The sequence below is a fragment of the Limanda limanda genome, chromosome 20, assembly GCF_963576545.1.
Source record: "Limanda limanda chromosome 20, fLimLim1.1, whole genome shotgun sequence".
In the NCBI taxonomy this organism is placed as follows: Eukaryota; Metazoa; Chordata; class Actinopteri; order Pleuronectiformes; family Pleuronectidae; genus Limanda; species Limanda limanda.
The window spans coordinates 512,208-534,649 of NC_083655.1; the positions used below are offsets into that span (position 1 = coordinate 512,208).

A 22,442-nucleotide genomic window follows, 5' to 3' on the forward strand; every position below is an offset into this window, starting at 1 on the left:
CCCTCTCCTCCATGTTAGCAGACCGGACATGGACCAAACTAATGTGACCCGCTGACGTCCAGGTTAAATCCCGCCTCTCGCCCAATGTAACAAGTTTGTTTGATAAACTTCATTTGTGTAAATGGTCTCATTGTATTACACAGCAGGAAACGTTCTTTCTCTTCATGGCATGTTTATTTGATAGAGTCAAGTTGGGAATATAACACATCACATCATCATAAGCTCAGTCGGCTTCATGTTTCTGACAATAAATAACTCAACAACACAAACAGTCGTGTGTCTCCACCTGATCTTCGTTAGAATGAAAAGGTTTTTTTTACTGAAACTTAAGCTTCACACAAACTGCATTCATCTGTGTTTCTGAGGTTTTTGGCCAAGTATCATGGTCCTCCTCACCTCACTGAGCTTCTATATTCACTGAGGAACGACACAGGAACACTTTGTGTTGAGGCCGTTTTTAAATTCATGAAATGTTGTGTACAAAGGTTACACATGTGATCCTGAAGAGGGCGCGAGACGGAGGCTGAAGTGTCCGAGATCAACATGTATTTTCTGCTGAGAACAAAAAACAATACAAATGTTTGAACAAATCTTTGTCCCGATGTTCCACATCAGTCGCTCTGCCTGAAGTGCGTTTGGATCCTCGGCAGTCACCGGAGCAGTTGTACTGCAGTCACCATGGTAACGAGTGGAGGTAGAGCTGGGTCAGTATTCGTCGTAGCGGTACGTGTTGGGGTAGGAGTAGCGGTAGTCGTAACCATCTGCCCGCTCTGTTTTGGTTTGCAGAGGCTCAGGCTGAAATGACAGAGACTTGATGACTCCTCCAGATTCCTCCGTCACCTTCACCTCAGTGGAGTACGACGAGGAGGAGGCGGCATCCTCCATCAGCGAGGAGCAGCCGGGGAAGCCGGGTTTGGGCGGAGCACACGGCTGATAGGACGGTAGGCTGGCCGGAGGCTTGGCACACGTCTGGTAGGGGGGCAGCGTCGCCGGAGGCTTGGGACACGGCTGATAGGAAACCTGAAGAGGATCAGGAACAGTGAGGTCGGGACAGGAAAGGTTAAAGTCCTTATTGTCTCTTGATCTTTACATTTTCATATTATGATATAAACTATAAACTAAAAACCTGACAGCTCTGAGCGTAACGTCTCCAGGTGTGAACTGTGTCGTCACATGTCTGGGAAAAGTAAAGGAAGCGACGCAGCTTCAGTTTAAAATGTTTCTTTCTCTGTGGGACAATAAAAGATGTGACACACCAAGAGACGTGACCTCGACCTGACGACCCTGACCTCTCCACCCGTCTGTGGCGGACCCGCTCACCTTGGTTGTCGTGGTGATGATGGTCTGTAGTGCTGCGGGGGACCCTGGGGCGTTGCCGGGGTAACGGCAGGGGTACTCAGCGCTGTAGTAATGGTGGTTGTCTCCGTAGGGGGCGGAGCTCTTCAGCAGCTCTTTCCAGCCTGGAGGATGTTTGGTCTGAGGGTCAAAGGTCGAGGAAGAGGAGAGGGGAGCTGCCGATGAAGATGAGGAGGAGGAGGAACCCAGGCCGGGAGCCACCCTGCACACAGAACACAAACAGGTTCAACTCCGTTCAGACTGTCAAGGTGTCAGAATCTAGTTTAGACCTGGTCTGACAGAACCTGGTCTCAGAAACTGGTTCGATCAGATCTGGTTTTGTCTTAGTTCTATAATCTGGTTTTAACTTGTTCTCTTTCAATTTAGATACATTCCAAAAAATTCAGAATGCGCTTAACACTTGTTTTCTTTTCCCAGACCTGTTCCAGTGTATAATTCTGGAATCTGGGTTGCACCAGTTTCATTTCAGATTTACAGGTTCTGGTTTGGATCTGTTTACATGACTGAACCTGGAAAGTGGTTTGGACCGTCACTCTGACAGGATCTGGTCCAGGATCTAAACTGGTCTAGGATATGGTTTGGATTGTGTGTGAGGCTGACCTGGGGTCACAGAGATCCGCAGTCACTGGATACGAAGGGGACGTCAGGTACCCTTGGAACTCGTAGCCAGGCCTGCCCATGTAAAGCCTGGGATTGGCTTGTTTCTGCAGTGTGGGTGGGGCCTCTCCCAGGGCATTGTGGGGGTTGTAGTAGGGCTCTGGGCTCTGGAATGCTGGGTAATGCTGAGGAAAGTTTGGTTCAATGAAGGAGATTCTGTCTGCGGGTTCAACGCAGGAGAGGAGGGCGGGGCCTAGAGCCTGAAGCAGGAAAACAACAAATAATAAACAATAAATGACAACTTTCACAAACAGCTGTTGTTGTTAATGTTGTTGTTGTTGATGTTGTTGTTGTTGATGTTGATGTCAACCTGTGTTTCAATCAGTCGTCTCTTGGGTGTGAACGCAGGGGAACTGACTCGTCTCTTCACAGAACTTCTTCTTGCTTCAGTCTCGGACTTGGACTCTGGTCTCGGGTGGTCATGGACCCCTTTAGCCTGAAAACCCCCCAAAACAAGATCAGAGAAGAATACAGTGGAAAACATGATCCATTACAAGAAAGAAACAAGAACTGGTTCTGAGTTCAGACCCGTTCAGAGCCAGGACCTGGCACAACCCTGTTGGATCAGGTTCAACCATAGTGGTGTCCACAATCTGGTTTAGATCTGTCTGGATTTGATTAAGATGCAGACCTGGAAGAAGATGGCTTTTCCGTCAACTCTCCAGAAGTTGGTGACGGGGTAACCACTGTGCCCGCGGCATGGCAGCAGCTCCAGGGCGCCGTTGCAGCTCGGACACAGCTTCTCTGAAACACACGGGAGGTCGAGCGTCAGCGAGGAGGGTTCAGATCGGTTCGGCTTCTGGTTTCAGCCTTTCTTACTTTGCTGCTTCTGCCGGGCCTTGTCGCAGATGGCCGGGCGGAGCTGCAGTCTGGATCCATCCGGTAGCGTGCAGCCGCGACAACACACCACCACCCCGAGACACGACTTCTTCAGGATCTGACAGTTGTGGTTGTTGGTGTTTCTCATCGCCCAGCCGGAAAGATGCCGCTGAGCATTTTTATCTTCAGCTGGAAAATAAAGACCCACTGTTAGCTGGAGCTAGCTTAAATACTAAATCTGTTAGCTGGAGCTAGCTTAAATACTAAATCTGTTAGCTGGAGCTAGCTTAATACTAAATCTGTTAGCTGGAGCTAGCTTAAATACTAAATCTGTTAGCTGGAGCTAGCTTAAATACTAAAACTGTTAGCTGGAGCTAGCTTAAATACTAAATCTGTTAGCTGGAGCTAGCTTAAATACTAAATTTGTTAGCTGGAGCTAGCTTAAATGCTAATTATATTAGCTGGAGCTAGCTTAAATACTAAATCTGTTAGCTGGAGCTAGCTTAAATGCTAATTCTATTAGCTGGAGCTAGCTTAAATGCTAATTCTATTAGCTGGAGCTAGCTTAAATTCTAATTCTGTTAGCTGGAGCTAGCTTAAATACTAATTCTGTTAGCTGGAGCTAGCTTAAATACTAAATCTGTTAGCTGGAGCTAGCTTATTAATAATAATAAAGTTTCTCACCACTGTAGATGTAACGGACATAACCGTCTGTCCACTCCTGGAACAGGTCGAACTGCTTGGTGTCCTGCACACAGACAGGTGAGCAGAGAGACAGATGAACACACAGACAGGTGAGCAGAGAGACAGATGGACACACAGACAGGTGAGCACAGAGACAGATGAACACACAGAAAGGTGAGCAGAGAGACAGGTGAGGAGAGAGACAAAGGGACACACAGACAGGTGAGCAGCGAGACAGATGAGCAGAGAGACAGGTGAGCACAGACAGATGAGCAGAGAGACAGGTGAGCAGAGAGACAGATGGACACACAGACAGGTGAGCACAGAGACAGATGGACACACAGACAGGTGAGCACAGAGACAGATGGACACACAGACAGGTGAGCAGAGAGACAGGTGAGCACAGAGACAGATGGACACACAGACAGGTGAGCAGAGAGACAGGTGAGCAGAGGGACACACAGACAGGTGAGCACAGACAGATGAGCAGAGAGACAGGTGAGCACAGAGACAGATGGACACACAGACAGGTGAGCACAGAGACAGATGGACACACAGACAGGTGAGCACAGAGACAGATGGACACACAGACAGGTGAGCACAGAGACAGATGGACACACAGACAGGTGAGCAGAGAGACTTATTTATTTGAATCAAATTCAAAATGGTGGTTTTCTGACTGAACCCAGTTTTCTTTTCTCTCAACATGTTCAACGTGTCATGTTGTTTATTTACAGACAGATTTTGATACAATCAGAAGAGAAACAACAGATTTCAGTTCAACAAACAAATCCTAATTAAATGTAGACAAATGATTGAGTTCAATCAAACTGTATTTAAGAAAAGTATTTCACATGTTTGGACACATGATTTATTAATGTCAACATGTATGAGAGATATTGATCAGTGATCAGAATCTGGATCAGCTGAGTCTTAGTTTCATGTTTTAGTTTCACTGAAAACAAAAATATGAAAACCAGTTTCTAGTGTTTGAGTGAAAACAAAGTGAAAAGTCGAATCAGCACACACACACACACACACACACACACACGCACACACAGAAACAACCTTTGCACAACCTTGGAATAAAAACCTGACGACGCATGTGGATCTTGTGTTAGTTTGTAACATTAATGTGAAAATATTAAATTATAACTGTCTCAAATCATTTACACTGAATATGTATTATTATTATTATAATTTTACGTATTTTTAAAACAGAACATTCGTATTACAGTTTTAATTAATCCATACAGTGTATGTAATCATCATGATTTAACATATTTAATTTCAATGATAAAACGAGAAAAACCCTCAGTTTAAATATTTATTTGGTCAAAACCAGGGATTAACCCTCTTATGGTAGCATAGATCATTGTTTATAATCTATTAACATAATTATAACCGATTATTATCCTGTAAAATAGCAGGAAGAGATAATAAAACAATGAAATTAAAATATAAAATGTGATATTTTTACTCTTTAGTTTATATAAAGTACAGAGTTTGGTTTGAGGCTCTGATTTTCATTTTTAGTTTTTTACAATAACTGTATATTGAAATAAATTTAAATAAATACAAACATTTGAAAATGATGATGTTTGGAAAGAATATTTACGGAAAAAATGTAAAACAAGAAATCAAATTTAATTTGATGTATTTCTTTTTTAAATAATGACTCGATTTTCATCAAAAAGACTAAAGATGAAGACAATTACTTTTAATTTTTTGATTAGAACATAATGTTCTAAAATTTAAAAGATCTAAAGATCTAAGGTCAAAATTTAAAAGATCTATAACAAACTTATTAAGAGACAATGTTTTAATGAAGACATGTTGATATCTGATCAATATTCAAAGTCCAGATTTGATTATATTTCATTTGTTTTACATAATATAATAATATTGTGTATATAAAAAGTATTTAAAACAAACAATTTATTAGATTTTGTTTTTTAATTTTCAGTCAAGAGTAATATTTCATGTTCATTGTAGAAGCAACTTTGATTATTGGTCAGTTATTGATCAGATTCTTCAGTTGAGAAAAGAAAAACCAAACAAAGGTTAATATAAAGGTATTTCCTTAAAATGTTTTGATAACTGTAGCTTATATAATTAATTATATATTTTATTAATTTGTATATTTTATTTAATTATATATTGTATTTAATTGTATATTTTATTTAATTGTATATAATATATAATATATAATAAATCCTTCAATCCTGTGTCGGATTTTTTTCAGTCAAAACTAAAATATGTGTAAATTGTTAGGGAAACAAGTATATTACAGTATTTATACTTTCTGTTTTTTTAAATACTAAAATATTTGTATTTAATGTCGTTTAAAAATATTTTTTATTTGACCATTTTAAATTCGTCAGTGAATGTGGATCAGGTACCTGCGGGAGTTTGGGGTCGTTGATGTCCCACGTTGACTTCATCCCGACCGAGCACACGCAGTCCGGATCCTCCCGCTCCTCCGCCCGGGACATCCTCCGGGTCCGGCTCCTGGCTCGGGTCCTGCTCCTCGCTCGGGTCCGGCTCCTGGCTCGGGTCCTGGCTCGGGTCCGGCTCCTGGCTCGGGTCCGGCTCCTGGCTCGGGTCCTGCTCCTCGCTCGGGTCCTGGCTCGGGTCCGGCTCCTGGCTCGGGTCCTGGCTCGGGTCCTGGCTCGGGTCCGGCTCCTGGCTCGGGTCCGGCTCCTGGCTCGGGTCCTGCTCCTCGCTCGGGTCCTGGCTCGGATCCGGCTCCTGGCTCGGGTCCTGCTCCTGGCTCGGGTCCTGGTTTCTGATCCGGATTCTTCGGATCCTGTTTAAGGTCCAGATTTGGTTCAGATGTAGAATCTGGATCAGACCTGAACCTGTGAAGAAGTTTTAATGTGAAACTTCTGGATCCAGAAAGTTTAATTTTTTTATTAAAAAGTTAAATCCTGCGTCCTGTCAGAGCGCGTGCACCTCCGGTGAGTCTCAGGTAGAAGTGACGGGACAGGTGAGAGAGAGAGAGAGAGAGAGAGAGAGAGAGAGAGAGAGAGAGAGAGAGAGAGAGAGAGAGAGAGAGAGAGAATGAGAGAGAGAGAGGGAGAGAGAGAGAGAGACTGAGAAAGAGAGGAAGAGAGAGAGAGACAGAGAGAGAGAGAGAGACTGAGAAAGAGAGGAAGAGATAGAGAGACAGAGAGAGAGAGAGAGACTGGGAAAGAGAGGAAGAGAGAGAGAGACAGAGAGAGAGGGAGAGAGAGAGTAGGTGTGTGTGTGTGTTACAAACAGTTCAGTGTTTCTCCCAAAACAAACAAAACTCATTACTCATCAATTAAGAGAACAGCTTCTACCTGTCTGTCTCTCACCTGTCTGTCTCTCACCTGTCTGTCTCTCAATCGTCTGTCTCTCAACCGTCTGTCTCTCAATCGTCTGTCTCTCACCTGTCTGTCTCTCACCAGTCTGTCTATCGCCCCCTGTCCGTCTCTCACCTGTCTGTCTATCGCCCCCTGTCCGTCTCTCACCTGTCCGTCTCTCACCTGTCTGTCTCTCACCTGTCTGTCTCTCACCTGTCTGTCTCTCAACCGTCTGTCTGATGATAAACCTATAATGTATAGTCATTAAAGCAGCGCTGAGTTCCAGTTTCTGAGCAACAGCGCCCCCTGCAGCCACATGTGGTGATTAACTCTGTCTCTGGGTCTGATGAAGTGTTTTCATGTAAAAACAAAGTGTCTCTATTATATGTATAAATTATATGTGTTGACTGTGTCCTCCCACTGGACATTACCCATGATCCTCTGCTTCCTGACCCTGAAGAGCTGCAGCTGGAACAAATCCACCAAACTGTTCAGAATCCTTCATGTTTAACAGTTTCCTGCTGAATCTTGGAGATAAACTCTGGTTGTTAATAACTTCAGAGAGTTTCTAACTGATCTCAGTTCAGCTTCACTCTTCAGCTGCTTGTGACTCTCAGTCAGTTCTTCTCTCAGGAGATGGAACCCACTCACCAGGGGGGGGGACCCACTCATCAGAGTCACAAAGAAGTTCTATTTATTTATTTTTATAATTTTTGTTCATATAACATGATTTATTTATGATGTAAGAAAGGAAGAGCTTATGTTAAACGGATGAATTCACACATGAAACATTTATTTTCTTTAACAAGCAAACTGCAGTTCACGTCGTAGTAATATTTGAACACTGATATCCCTCCGCTGTCGCGGGACTACTTTGTGTCTGTGCGCAGCCCCGACGCTGTGATGAGTGATTGACAGCAGCTGAGCGCGCCCCCGACACACGCACAGCGGCGCAGGAGAAGAGCGATGGTAGATGATCTGATTATTGTTCATATTTAACTGTTCCACTCAGTGACGTCACAGCTGAGAGGTCGAGAGTTAGAAGCAGATGAAAGAGAAGTGTGTGTGTGTGTGTGTGTGTGTGTGTGTGTGTGTGTGTGTGTGTGTGTGTGTGTGTGTGTGTGTGTGTGTGTGTGTGTGTGTGTGTGTGTGTGTGTGTGTGTGTGTGTGTGTGTGTGTGTGTGTGTGTGTGTGTGTGTGTGTGTGTGTGTGTGTGTGTGTGTGTGTTCAGTTCCAGGTGCAGCTGCAGAACTCTCTGATTGGAGGAGACTCGTACCAGCTGGTGTCTCTTCTTCAGTCTGAAGGTCTGAGCAGCTCCAGCCTCAACACTCTCGACCAATGGGTTACCAAGGTAACGACACCGGCTGGTCACCGTGGAAATGGCTGTTGTCTGTTTCACCATCTCTCAATTAATCCTGAATTTAATTCATGGTCACACAAGGTCACATGACCTCCTCTGTCACTTGACCTCTGCAGGATCTGTGTGGGCGTGGCTTCAGCAGAGTCGTGGTCGTGCTGAAGTCGTTACGGATCCTGTCAGAGAACAGAGGCGACGCTCAGACGCTCCTGGATTATGGACTGACTACAAAAGTAAACTGTAATCTGTTTATTGTTAATCTCTATTAGAGTCTTTTACTTCTGTTGAGTAATGATCGCTGTGAATCCATCTGAACTGCACTTCCTGTTACCATGGTTACAAACAGTTCACAAAGTTTGTGCTCTTATGTAGAGATATTGGGAGATTATGGGAGATTATGGGAGACTCTTTTATCCAAAGCGATTTACAATTAGTGCATTCAACATCCATCAGGGGCCATTTCGGGTTTAGTGTCTTGCCCGAGGACACGTCGGCATGCAGATGGGAAGACTGAGGATTGAACCGCCGACCTTTTTGGTTGGAGGACGGCCGCTCTACCCCTCAGCCACATGGTTGTTGTTAGCTCTTTGTGTGGTTGTTATTTTGTTTATGTGTTGTTTACTTTTTGTGTGGTTGTTTGTTCAGGTGTTGCTGTGGTTCGAGGCTGTCCGTGACTTACTGACCTCTGACCTCCATAAAAGCTCCGCCCCCCTACTGAGCCTGACTGAGGAGTTCTTCGACTACTTCCTGGTGAGGAGCATGCTGGGAATTGAAAACCTCAGTTGATATAGTCACATGTCATCTGACCTGAGAACAGGTGACATCATCATTACAGGAGATGTACCATGGACTGTACCTGAAACTGTCTGTCTCTCCCCCTCTCTGCCTGTCTGTCTCTCAGGTCCTGTCTCAGGCGTCTCTCCCAGGTTTGTGATTTTTGAGAGTTTATTTACTTGAGTCACATAATGCTGAACTCACCTGCCTGTCGATCTACCTGTCTCTCTCTCTCTCAGTCAGTCAGCTGTCTGTGGTTCTTCTTCAGTTGGCTCAGTTCACCCTGGAACCAGAAATCCACTTTCCCCTGAGACTGGAGGTAACCATGGAAACAGCTAATTCACTCAATGGTCTGTGCTGGTGTCTGATGGTCTGTGCTGGTCTCTGATGGTCTGTGCTGGTCTCTGATGGTCTGTGCTGGTCTCTGATGGTCTGTGCTGGTCTCTGATGGTCTGTGCTGGTCTCTGATGGTCTGTGCTGGTCTCTGATGGTCTGTGCTGGTCTCTGATGGTCTGTGCTGGTCTCTGATGGTCTGTGCTGGTCTCTGATGGTCTGTGCTGGTCTCTGATGGTCTGTGCTGGTCTCTGATGGTCTGTGCTGGTCTCTGATGGTCTGTGCTGGTCTCTGATGGTCTGTGCTGGTCTCTGATGGTCTGTGCTGGTCTCTGATGGTCTGTGCTGGTCTCTGGGGGCCGGGTCTCTTGTTTCAGGCCATCAGAACCTTTAACAGCATCCTGGAGTCTCTGAGCCGAGAGCAGCGGAAACTGATCCAGAACGAGCAGAACCAGAACAAGATACTGTAAGAACCCGATACTTGTCTGGTCCTGAGTCCTGTCTGGACTGTAGACCCACCTTTTTATACCTGTCTCTCCACCTGTCTGTCTGACTGACTGGTTACCTGTCTGTCTGTCTGACTGGCTTACCTGACTACCTGTCTGTCTGTCTGACTGGTTACCTACCTGTCTGTCTGACTGACTGGTTACCTACCTGTCTGTCTGACTGACTGGTTACCTGTCTGTCTGTCTGTCTGACTGGCTTACCTGACTACCTGTCTGTCTGACTGTCTGTCTGTCTGTCTGACTGACTGGTTACCTGTCTGTCTGTCTGTCTGTCTGACTGGCTTACCTGACTACCTGTCTGTCTGACTGTCTGTCTGTCTGTCTGTCTGACTGGTTACCTGTCTGTCTGTCTGTCTGACTGGCTTACCTGACTACCTGTCTGTCTGTCTGACTGGCTTACCTGACTACCTGTCTGTCTGACTGTCTGTCTGTCTGACTGACTGGTTACCTGTCTGTCTGTCTGACTGACTGGTTACCTGTCTGTCTGACTGACTGGTTACCTGTCTGTCTGTCTGTCTGACTGGTTACCTGTCTGTCTGCCTGTCTGTCTGTCTGTCTGTCTGACTGACTGGTTACCTGTCTGTCTGTCTGTCTGACTGACTGGTTACCTGTCTGTCTGTCTGACTGTCTGTCTGTCTGACTGGTTACCTGTCTGTCTGCCTGTCTGACTGGTTACCTGTCTGTCTGCCTGTCTGTCTGTCTGACTGGTTACCTGTCTGTCTGCCTGTCTGTCTGTCTGTCTGTCTGTCTGACTGACTGGTTACCTGTCTGTCTGTCTGTCTGACTGACTGGTTACCTGTCTGACTGTCTGTCTGTCTGTCTGACTGGTTGCCTGTCTGCCTGTCTGACTGGCTCCCTGTCTGTCTGCCTGTCTGTCTGTCTCACAGGGAGCAGGTGGCAGCAGCTGTCCTCACAGTCGGTGGTGAGTCCAGTAGATTTTCTCTGAGCTTTGATGAAACTGAGTCGTCTGCAAAGAAGTGAAAATAAATGTAATGTTTGAAAGTGACCAGTAGGAGGAAGAAGGTCAGTTGTTGTCTCATTCAGGCGGCCATGTTTGTAGTTCTAACTGTTGTGGTTTGAGACTACGAGCTGCAGGTCAGCCTATCAGAGGCCCTGTGTCGTCTGACGCCCAAGAAGGATCGGCAGCAGAGAGCCAATCAGTGGTTCTGCAGTAGTGACATCAGCGGCGCCTTTTGTGACATCATAGACCGAGACTTTGAGGTGGTGAGTGTCTGTCTGTCTGAACATCTGTCTGTCTGCTGTCTGAACACCCGTCTGTCTGAACACCCGTCTGTCTCTAAGGACTGCAGACGCTTCCTGAATTTTGTGAACCGTTACCATGGCGACCAGAGGAGGTGATAAACTTAACTGAATGTTGTTCAAAAATATAACTAACATTCTTAATCATAAGAATAATAAAACAAAATATTTGCATTGTGTCTGATAGAATCTACACCTTCCCTTGTGTCCGGGCGTTTCTTGATTCCACTGAGGTGAAACATTACACCCCCACAGACACATCTCAGGTCACATGATCACTTCATGGTCACTTCCTGTTTTCTTCTGTAGCTGTTTCCACCAAAAGACGACAAACTGGACGAGTTCTGGATAGATTTCAACGTCGGTTCAGGATGTGTGAGCTTCTTCGTCAACGAGCCTCAGGTATTTCACTTTACTACACACTCTGTGCTGTATTTTGTATGTATTTTAGTGTGTTGTGTGTTTGCTGTATGTTGTATGTTCCAGGGTTTCCTGTGGGGCTCCATCCACCTGCTCAGAGAGGATGTTGATAACTGCATTCTTCAAGTCAAACAAGACGGTCAGTGACGATGGACTGTGTCTCACACTCAGAGACTAAAGGGTCCATATTGTGTCAAATAACTATCTGTAATGACTTGAAGGGGCCAGTAGGGGGCCTCAACATATAGTCTGGTCGTGTGTCACTCAAAGTGCAGTCAGCCAATCAGAGGAGGGGCTCAAGAGGCAGGTCTGCAGCTCCAGACAGGACGGACAGAGGACACGGACACACTGCAGCAGTTTGAACACTTTAAACCACTGATCTGAGGGACCAACACCTCACACTCAGTCCCAGAGAGGGGTAAAGTGAGGACCTTTAGATGTGTGCTAGCTTCAGGCGTCAGGTCTCCAGCGTGTCCCTCAGCACCACCAGGGGGCAGGAGGGTGATGGGGGAGAAACGACTCATCAATGATCTTAGTGATCACAAATAAACATGGAGATCTGTGTGAAACGTGATGATGTGTTACCATGGTAACCATGGCTTTAGGAAACTCAGGATTTAGTTAATTTTAAACCCATTTACTGTGTTCCCAGGATGCACTGGGGCGGAGACGGTCCTCAGTGTTCAGCTGATCAATCCCATCATGCATCACAGCAGCCGAGGTCAGAAGGTGGAGCTTAGCTTCAACTGCGAACATCTGAGAGAACTGGAGGAGGCTGCGGAGAGAGTCTTCAAGGTACCTGTCTGTCTGCTCACCTGTCTGTCTGCTCACCTGTCTGTCTGCTCTCCTGTCTGTCTGCTCACCTGTCTGTCTGCTCACCTGTCTGTCTGCTCTCCTGTCTGTCTGCTCACCTGTTTGTCTGTCTGTACCTCTCTGCTCACCTGTCTGTCTGTCTGTACCTCTCTGCTCACCTGTCTGTCTGTCTGTACCTCTCTGCTCACCTGTCTGTCTGCTCACCTGTCTGTCTGTCTGTTGGACCCGATCTTTAAACTCTAACATACTGTGAGTTTCCTCCTGTCAGAGAGTGAAGAGCGCCCCCTGTGGTTCAGAGCCAATCAAGGCTCCGCCCCCTGCAAAGAGACACGAGGGTCGATCGTACAACAGGAAGAAACCACAGAGCAAGAGTCAGCTGAAGAGTGAGTGCCACCTGCTGGACTCTGAGCGTCATCACAGTCTGGTAGTTTCCAGGATTTTGTTTAATGCAACAGAAACACAAACGTGATGTTTGTGTGTTTGTGTGTTTGTAGTTCTGCCTCTGTCGTCTCCCAGCAGCGACGATGACTCCTCAGTGATGAAGGTGATCACGATGTAAACATCAGCTGACACATGAACAGGTCAAAAGGTCAAACGTCAAAGCTCTAACAGTTTTTGTTTTTTTTCAGACTCCAGGAATAAGTCAAGCCGAGTTTCTGTTTGATCAGATGAGACACTGGACTCCGAAGTACGACTCAGGTCAGAGGTCACACACTCACCAGGTCTGAACTGGTAACACACCGGGTCACTCACCCAGTGTGTTGCCACACACCTGCTGACATCACAGGAATATTTGAACTGCGTCTGGTTTGATTCTGACGTGGACTCGTTGGACCTGGTCCCTCAGGTGCTCCTGTCCGTGCAGAACCACAGATCTCACAGCAACAGGAGTTTGCAGGAAGTAGTTCTCCATTACAAAAGGTACATGTCTGCATTTTTATTTTTTTGAAGACTTGTGTTTCCTGTGATTCACCTGTTTGCCTGGTTGTTTCAGGAAGTCTTCAGCAGAGAGAGGAAGCGAGTCGCTGCAGACTCAGGTCTCATCATCATTCACTTCCTGGTTTCTGACACTGGAGGCGGAGCTTCCTCAGCAATCTAATGATTTGATGATTTATTTCTAACTGATGTTGATCTTACCTCAGGTTACCTGTCAGACCAAACTGAGGGCACGATGGCCAATAAGAGGAGGGTGGAGCCTCAGACAGAAGGGGTGGAGCCTCATTCATCAGTGACAGGTAATGAATCTTTCATTCTTTGGTTTGATTTCTTTTACAAACGTTATAATTATAATATTATTAATTCACTTCACCTGGTCTCAGCATGTTCACCGGAGGAGGCGGAGCCTCCCACAGAAGAGGAGGGGTTATTTGAAGAACGGGCGGGGTCTAACGACAAGAGGGAGGCGCCCTTAAACACACCGGGGCCGGAGTCAGAACTGACGTCTGACATCACGGCTGCTTTCAGAAGCTTCAAAGAACGACTGGAGCACAACTTCACCGTCAGTAGCCCCCCCGCCAGTCTGTGGTTCTTCATCATCTTCATCATGTTCTGACCTCAGCTGTTCTCAGGGCGGCTGGACGACCATCCAGAACCAGGTTCTCCTGTCGCTGAGAGAGAGTCAACAACAGGTGTCCTCACTGCTGACAGCTGTCCATCAACACAGGTACCCGCCCACAGCAACACAGGCCCCGCCCCCACAGCAACACAGGCCCCGCCCACACATACAACCCCCCACAGCAACACAGCTGTCCATCAACACAGGTACCCCCCACAGCAACACAGGCCCCGCCCACATAGCAACACAGGCCCTGCCTACACATACAACCCCCCACAGCAACACAGGCCCCGCCCACTTCAACACAGGCCCCGCCCACTGCAACACAGGCCCCGCCCACACATACAACCCCCCACAGCAACACAGGCCCGCCCACTGCAACACAGGCCCCGCCCACACATACAACCCCCTCACAGCAACACAGGCCCCGCCCACATCAACACACTTGTGTGTGTGTGTGTGTGTGTGTGTGTGTGTGTGTGTGTGTGTGTGTGTGTGTGTGTGTGTGTGTGTGTGTGTGTGTTTTAGGTTGTTGCTGTTGCAGAAGTTTGAAAACGACGTCACTGATCAACTAAAACAACTGGAAGAAAACTCAACAACTGTGAACAACATGAACACACAGATACTGGTACAGACACACACACCAAATCATAATGATCGCCCCCTGGTGTCTGGCTGTAGTACAGGTCATTAACCTCCATGTTAGCAGGTGGGATCAAACTTAAAGTAAACGTTAAACAAATGTTTGTAAAGATGTTTCTGTCACTTCAGCTCGTTCTTCTCTCTGATGTTTGTTAAAGTGTTTCATCAGTTTGATTTGAATCTGTAATTTGATGATATAAAAACAGACTGAGCTTTGTGATTGACAGCTGAGACTGACTCAGGATTGGTTGAGAGCGTGTGTGGGCGGGACCTTGATACCACGATCATGACTGCTCAGACTCTGACTGTAAATGACGTCAGTTATTGACAGTTCCTGATATTCCTGCTTTGTCTCCGACTGACCCAGGACCACTTCTGTTCCTCTTTGTCTTCCAGAGTTTTTTCCAGACTGAGATGCAGCGACTCGGCTCCTTCTGTGACGAACATCAGCAGCGGTCAGTCTGACCTTTGACCCGGTCACTGTTCTGGATCAGCTCACTCTGTCACAATGCAGTTAGCAACCTGGTGTCAGGACCCAGTTGAATATGTTCATTCTAATTCATGATCTGATTTAAACCACTTTAAATAACCTGGATCCAGATTCTGACACAGCTCATATTCCAGTTTCACCTGTTTGGTTTTAAACCAAGAGAATCCAGTTTGAAACCTCTTTGAAACCTTTGGAGTCTGGTTTGAATGTGTTTAGACGGTTAGAATCTGGTTTGAATCTGGTGTAAACAACCTGGTGTTTGTGGTTTTTAGGTTGAAATGTTTGGTGAACGGAGAATCAGAAAATCCTTCCATTCAGTGAAGGAGAGAAGACGTCGTCCTATCAGAACTCCTCAGATCTGGTTTCAGTCGTCTGTTGGGAATGAAAATCCAGATCAATCATCGTTGTTTTCCCATTTATCTGATGTTTGAGTTTTTCATTTTCCTACTTGAGTTAAAAGGTCAGATTCTCCTGACTGAAACAAATAAAGAAAAATATAGAGTATCTGTGTCTCTTTGTAGAACAGCAGCTCTACTGCGCCCTGGTGGTGAAGAGGAAGAACAGCTGGGGGTTCTGGGTAACGACTGAAGAACAAGATTCAGAATAGAAATGTAGAGTTAATTTAAACCAGAAGTTGATCTAGACTTAAACCTGAGGTAGGCCTATTTTAGTGTCGTATAAAAACAGGATTCATCAAAAGGAAAGACCGATTCCTGTTGAGACCATCAGGTGAATTTAGAATTCAGAATTACATTTGGACGTCTGTGGCTCAGGAGGTAGAGCGGAGGTGACCAGAGGCTCGGCAGTTTGATCCCCTGGTCTTCCAGTTTGAATTTTGAAGTGTCCTTAGGCAAAGATACTTAAACTCAAATTACCTTTAACGACTGCGACAGTGTGTTAGTGTGTGTGTGTGTGTGTCATACAGAAAAGATCTAGAAAAGCTGATGTGTAAATACAGATTATTTTCTTACAATTTTCCTCCAGTAAACCTTCTGTTTAGTGGAAACAGAATCAGTTCTGACATGATGAACCTGTGATGACCTCTGACCTCCTGTCCAGATCAGACCAGAAGAGGTTCTCAGTAGCAGAAGAGTTTGTGTTTGCAGATCAGCGGCTCGTTGTCAAGCAGCGAAGTGACACCAGAGGAAAAACAGAAAAATCCCCCAAAGAAAACAGAGAGACGACTAATGAGGAGCGATTAGAGCCCGGGGGGGGGGGGGGTGGTGGGGGGGGAGACACCGCTCAGGTGTATCTCTCTCCTCCGAACATCAGAGCAGCGATCACCACCAGGAGAGCTGCTTCACTTTCTGGACGTGGACGGCGGATGGAGGATGCTGATTGGCTGAGGGTCGGCTGCTCCTTATGATTTTTGTCTTTTCCTTGTTGGACTTTGATGGACGGGCAGAAAGACGGACTCTGGACCTGCTGAGACGTGACGCTCAGTGATCAGCTACAGGTCAGTAGAACCAGGACTGCACTGGGAGCAGCTGGCTCCATAAGATACTGGTTTTAATGGTTTTATTTAGTCAAAGAATTGAGATCATTTGTCTCAGACATAAAATTCTCTGTTACTTTAATCTGACACTCGGCTGCTCTGATGGAGCAAAATAAAATTCAGCGTTTCATCAGCGTAATGTTTTAGTTTGATTTGAAGAGTTTCCGATCACTGGATCATTTAAACGGAACCAGTTTGAACTGGTTTTCCTCCAGGTAACTCATGCAACTACTGAGATGAACCGGAACCCGAAACTAGTTTAATCCTGAACCTGAGGGTCAGAAGGCGGAGCTTTACAAGGCGTTAACCTGTAATATGGGACGTTTCCTTGGTTACCACCAGTCTTGCTTCATCGTATGTGACAAATCTAAACCTGGTTTACTGTGGTTTGTTTATTGATTACTTTATTGATGTGTACTTGTTCACAGGTGAGGTGTGTACTTGTTTACAGGTGAGATGTGTACTTGTTTACAGGTGAGACGTGTACTTGTTTACAGTGAAGTGTGTACTTGTTTACAGTGAAGTGTGTACTTGTTTACAGGTGAGATGTGTACTTGTTTACACGTGAGATGTGTACTTGTTTACAGTGAAGTGTGTACTTGTTTACAGGTGAGATGGGCTGTCTGGGGGGGCAGACGGAGGAAGAACGACTGGATGAAAAAGCAAAGAGAGAAGCAAACAAGAAGATTGAGAGACAACTTCAGAAAGAGAGACAGGCTTACAAAGCTACACATAGACTGTTACTGCTGGGTGAGACCGCTGTCTGTCTCTCTACCCGTCTGTCTGTCTCTCTACCCCTCTGTCTGTCTCTCTACCCCTCTGTCTGTCTCTCTACCCCTCTGTCTGTCTCTCTACCCATCTGTCTGTCTCTCTACCCGTCTGTCTGTCTCTCTACCCGTCTGTCTGTCTCTCTACCTGTCTGTCTGTCTCTCTACCCGTCTGTCTGTCTCTCTTCCCGTCTGTCTGTCTCTCTTCCTGTCTGTCTCTCTACCCGTCTGTCTGTCTCTCTACCCGTCTGTCTGTCTCTATACCCGTCTGTCTGTCTCTCTACCTGTCTGTCTGTCTCTCTACCCGTCTGTCTGTCTCTCTACCCGTCTGTCTGTCTCTCTTCCTGTCTGTCTGTCTCTCTACCCGTCTGTCTGTCTCTCTACCCGTCTGTCCGTCTCTCTACCCGTCTGTCTGTCTCTCTACCCCTCTGTCTGTCTCTCCACCCATCTGTCTGTCTCTCTACCCGTCTGTCTGTCTCTATACCCGTCTGTCTGTCTCTCTACCTGTCTGTCTCTCCACCCGTCTGTCTGTCTCTCTACCTGTCTGTCTGTCTCTCTACCTGTCTGTCTGTCTCTCTACCCGTCTGTCTGTCTCTCTACCCGTCTGTCTGTCTCTCTACCCGTCTGTCTGTCTCTCTACCCGTCTGTCTGTCTCTCTACCCGTCTGTCTGTCTCTCTACCCGTCTGTCCGTCTCTCTACCCGTCTGTCTGTCTCTCTACCCGTCTGTCTGTCTCTCTACCCGTTTGTCTGTCTCTCTACCCGTCTGTCTGTCTCTCTTCCTGTCTGTCTGTCTCTCTACCCCTCTGTCTGTCTCTCTACCCGCCTGTCTGTCTCTCTACCCATCTGTCTGTCTCTCTACCCTTCTGTCTGTCTCTCTACCCGTCTGTCTGTCTCTCTTCCTGTCTGTCTGTCTCTCTACCCGTCTGTCTGTCTCTCTACCTGTCTGTCTGTCTCTCTACCTGTCTGTCTCTGCATGTCTCTCTAACTACCTGTCTGTCTCTCTACCCGTCTGTCTGTCTCTCTACCTGTCTGTCTCTGCATGTCTCTCTAACTACCTGTCTGTCTCTCTACCCGTCTGTCTGTCTCTCTACCTGTCTGTCTCTGCATGTCTCTCTAACTACCTGTCTGTGTGCAGGTGCAGGAGAATCAGGTAAAAGCACGATTGTGAAGCAGATGAGGATTCTTCACGTCGACGGCTTCAACGCTGAGTGAGTCCATGACATCACATCCTGTCAGCTGATCACATGATCATGTCTAATCAGTGATCCACCCTCCACCTTTAATTCTTCACGACCAATAATCAATAATCAATAATCAGAGCTATTTATACAGTCCAGGAAACCAGAAGTCCTCAGTCCTCACTGATCACGTGTTTGGTTTAAACTTCACATGTCGACTGATTCAGAGTTAAACAACTGATCTTCAGACCCAAGGTCACAGCCTTTCAGAATAAAAGCTCTTTAATTCAGCTCCATATGAAGCATTACAGCAACAGAACGTATGTCACACTTTCACTTTGAAGACACACAGGAAGTGATTGTATCGATGTTGTTGCCATGACGGCGATCAGCTCCTGTGTCTCAGTCCAATGTGATGAGAAATCTAATGATCAAAATGGTCTTTGCTGATTATTGACCTGAGGTTTGACTCAGTTACCAACCGAGGACTTAAAAGACGACATGTTTAACTCTGTCCACACACTGACCCCCCTTGACTGACTCCGCCCCCTCTGACTGACAAGCTGGTCGACTATACAAGTTTTATTCATATTGAAAGAATCATGTGTTTAAATCCACTTTCTCTGTGATTTATAATGAACGAGAGAGAGAGAGAGAGATTTGTGGAATCGATAGGTTGAGTCTTGAGTTTCTTATCAGGAGACATTTGAGTTTTGTTAAACTCTGTTTATTGACATATTAAATGTGTTAAATTGTTTTTTCCAGAGAAAAGCAGGAGAAGGCTCAGGACATCAGGAAAAACGTGAAGGACGCCGTCGTGGTAGGTCACCTGACAGGTGGAGCTCTGTCAGCCCCAAGCAGCCAATCAGAGTCAGTGTGTGTGTGTGTTTCAGGCCATCGTGTCAGCCATGAGCTCGTTGACTCCACCCATACCTGTTGGTAACCCTGGCAACCAGTTCAGAGTTGATTACATCAACAGCATCGCACCGCTGTCTGACTTTGAATACACCGAGGTAACACACATACACGCGCTGCTGCATTTTATATAATTAATACTTACTTATATACATGTCTTTATCTGCAACGGTTGTATATATACGTGTTGTAAATAAAGTTGTTAAAATGTTCAGCTTCATGTCACGCCGGTCTCACCCGTCGACAGGTGATGTCAGACCTGAAACAGGGGAACTGGTCCTTTAAATCCCCAGAGACTCACAGTTGTTTGTTTTAATGATGTTAATGACATGATGTAACGAGTTAACCAGGGACACACACACACACACACACACACACACACACACACACACACACACACACACACACACAGACACGCACAGTGTCTCAGGACTCATTATCTTATCGTCTCTGAGGACGACAAATAGACAAAACAAGCGTTTTCCTGTTTCTCTTCCCACCTCGTTCACTTCACTTGTTCTGTCCACTGATTGGTCGACTGGATTCACTCACTTAAAGTCAGGTTACCACCGTCCAATCAGATGCTGTCGCATTCAGGCATTTACATGCAAGAAAAAACCTGAGATCCGTCGAAATCAATGTTCATCTTCATAGAAACAACATTAATTCCTCTAGCGCCACCATCAGGACAAACTACATCTGTGCATCTCCTCAAATCAGGATGTAAACATTAGAGCTAGATGGCTACAAGGACTTTAACGTGTGTGTGTGTGTGTGTGTGTGTGTGTGTGTGTGTGTGTGTGTGTGTGTGTGTGTGTGTGTGTGTGTGTGTGTGTGTGTGTGTGTGTGTGTGTGTGTGTGTGTGTGTGTGTGTGTGTGTGTGTGTGTGTGTGTGTGTGTGTGTGTGTGTGTGTGTGTTGTGTGTGTGTGTGTGTGTCAGGAGTTCTATGAGCATGCTCAGCAGCTGTGGGAGGACGACGGCATCAGAGCATGTTTTGAACGCTCCAACGAATATCAGCTGATCGATTGCGCTCAGTAGTAAGATCACACACAAACACACAACACACACACAAACACACACACAGACACACACTGACGTTTCTTCATGACCCATCGACATGTTGGCCTAATGAAATCATACATACACACATTAACATGGATTCTTAAAGATCTGTTTTACCATTAGGCTAATGTTAGCCTGACTTCAGGCTAGCAGTAACTCTAAAATATAAACATTTTTGTGATGACGTCCCCAAAACATAAGTTATACGAGTTCACATCCTAATACACCGATCAGAATACTGCCCTAACACTGACGGACCTATCACAGAGCCGGGGGGGTGGCTGAGAGAACCTGTGATGTCACATGTAGATGCTTCGTGAACACGTGTGTTGGTGTGTTTCAGTTTCCTGGACAAGTTGGACTTAGTCAGGAGGTCGGACTATTCGCCCACTGACCAGGTAACCAGCCGACCAATCAGCTTCAGGTATCAGGCCTCATGTCGACTCACCTGTTGCAGAATCACAGTTTTCTTCTTCTCCTGCAGGATTTGTTGCGCTGCAGAGTTTTGACCTCAGGGATAATTGAAACCAGGTTCCAGGTCGACAAGGTCAACTTCCAGTGAGTGTCTGAGCCCGGGTTGGGTTAGGGTTTGGGTTGCAGCTAGGGTTAGGCTTTCAGCTGGGATGGTTAAGGTTCGAGTAAGGGGCTCGGGAAGGAATCATTCCGATGAGTGTCCGCACTAAGATAGAAGTACTAACGTGTGTGTTTGAGAACCTGATCCATGACACATGTTCTCTCAGTATGTTCGATGTCGGCGGACAGAGGGACGAACGCAGGAAGTGGATTCAGTGCTTCAACGGTGAGAGAATAAGTCATGAAACCCCATTGAACATCTGTATGTGTGTTCAGAGCTGAGTTTACCTGTGATCTCTGAGTCCAGATGTGACGGCCATCATCTTCGTCGCCGCCAGCAGCAGCTACAACATGGTCATCAGAGAGGACAACTCCACCAACCGCCTGCGAGAGTCTCTGGACCTCTTCAGGTCCATCTGGACCAACAGGTGAAACAATCAACACCCTGCTCTGTGATTGGCTGGCGTTAGCCTTCTCTGCTCTCTGATTGGCTGCTCTTAACCCTATCCGCCCTGTTATTGGCTGCAGGTTTCTGAAGACCATATCCGTGATCTTGTTCCTGAACAAACAGGACGTCCTTGCTGACAAAATTCTGGCGGGAAAATCTAAACTGGAGGATTATTTCCCTGAATACAACAACTACACAGTTCCTGTTGACGGTCAGGACTCACACATCAGTGACTGAATCTGACCTTTGACCTGTGACCTTATAAGCATCATACATCACTGAGAAGCATCAGGATGTAATAACACATGATGACATCACTTCCTGTTTCCAGCTGTTCCAGATGCTGATGAAGACGAAAGAGTGGCCCGAGCAAAGTTCTTCATCAGGGATGAGTTTTTGGTAAAAACACATCAAAACTTTTCTCAACTTTTGATGAAAGATTGAAATCAACTGACAAGTTTAAACTGACAAGTCAAAACGAAATGTGTTCTAATTTAACTTATTGGTTCTAACAATTTCAAACAGATGTGTTGAGACTGACATTTATAAAAACTAACATGACAAGTTGACTAAAATCTAACGTGTTGAAACTGACTTTCTGAAATGGACCCGTGACATGATAACGTGTTGAATCTAAAGCGTGACCTCTTCTCGCCGCTCCTCAGCGGATCAGCTTGGCGAGCGGCGATGGGAAACATCACTGTTATCCTCACTTCACCTGTGCAGTCGACACGGAGAACATCCGCCGCGTCTTCAACGACTGTCGTGACATCATTCAGCGCATGCACCTGAGGCAGTACGAGCTGCTCTGATTGGCTGCTGGGGGATCACATGTCTAGAGGCTGATATCTTATCAATAGCTGACCAATGCTTATAGATCCTAGTATATTTATAACTTCTGTGATCACAGACATTTAATACACAGCTGTTGACGTTTATTGATTAGGACAGACTGGAAGGATCTGAACATATATTTTGTTTCTGTGCTGATGTCTGACACAGGGGATT

At 46.1% G+C, this 22,442-nt stretch overlaps 3 protein-coding genes across 3 annotated transcripts; 2 read left to right on the forward strand and 1 right to left on the reverse strand.

Annotated features, from left to right (window-relative positions):
- Positions 1 to 705: 705 nt before the first annotated feature.
- Positions 706 to 6,011, reverse strand: gcm2 (glial cells missing transcription factor 2). Its single transcript, XM_061094214.1, has 8 exons — positions 5,919 to 6,011; positions 3,517 to 3,580; positions 2,833 to 3,021; positions 2,645 to 2,757; positions 2,324 to 2,449; positions 1,957 to 2,213; positions 1,321 to 1,558; positions 706 to 1,020 (listed from the first exon to the last, which is right to left on the reverse strand). The coding sequence occupies exons 1-8, from the start codon at positions 6,009 to 6,011 to the stop codon at positions 706 to 708; spliced, it is 1,395 nt and encodes a 464-aa protein (XP_060950197.1).
- Positions 6,012 to 7,811: 1,800 nt separating this feature from the next.
- Positions 7,812 to 15,408, forward strand: sycp2l (synaptonemal complex protein 2-like). Its single transcript, XM_061094244.1, has 25 exons — positions 7,812 to 7,832; positions 8,077 to 8,196; positions 8,322 to 8,435; positions 8,848 to 8,952; positions 9,104 to 9,128; positions 9,216 to 9,295; positions 9,686 to 9,774; positions 10,702 to 10,736; positions 10,896 to 11,038; positions 11,117 to 11,169; positions 11,262 to 11,307; positions 11,384 to 11,476; positions 11,561 to 11,633; positions 12,147 to 12,289; positions 12,585 to 12,690; positions 12,802 to 12,851; positions 12,937 to 13,006; positions 13,155 to 13,228; positions 13,302 to 13,344; positions 13,450 to 13,542; positions 13,627 to 13,805; positions 13,876 to 13,970; positions 14,391 to 14,490; positions 14,901 to 14,959; positions 15,267 to 15,408. Exons 1-25 carry the CDS (start codon positions 7,812 to 7,814, stop codon positions 15,313 to 15,315), a joined length of 2,058 nt encoding a protein of 685 aa, XP_060950227.1. The 3' UTR covers positions 15,316 to 15,408.
- A 1,695-nt stretch (positions 15,409 to 17,103) lies between these two features.
- On the forward strand, positions 17,104 to 22,246 carry LOC133026892 (guanine nucleotide-binding protein G(olf) subunit alpha-like). The gene is made up of 12 exons (XM_061093879.1): positions 17,104 to 17,239; positions 18,393 to 18,465; positions 19,201 to 19,255; positions 19,329 to 19,448; positions 20,291 to 20,388; positions 20,757 to 20,811; positions 20,898 to 20,971; positions 21,154 to 21,212; positions 21,294 to 21,414; positions 21,515 to 21,645; positions 21,766 to 21,833; positions 22,100 to 22,246. Exons 1-12 carry the CDS (start codon positions 17,104 to 17,106, stop codon positions 22,244 to 22,246), a joined length of 1,137 nt encoding a protein of 378 aa, XP_060949862.1.
- The last annotated feature ends 196 nt before the right edge of the window (positions 22,247 to 22,442 follow it).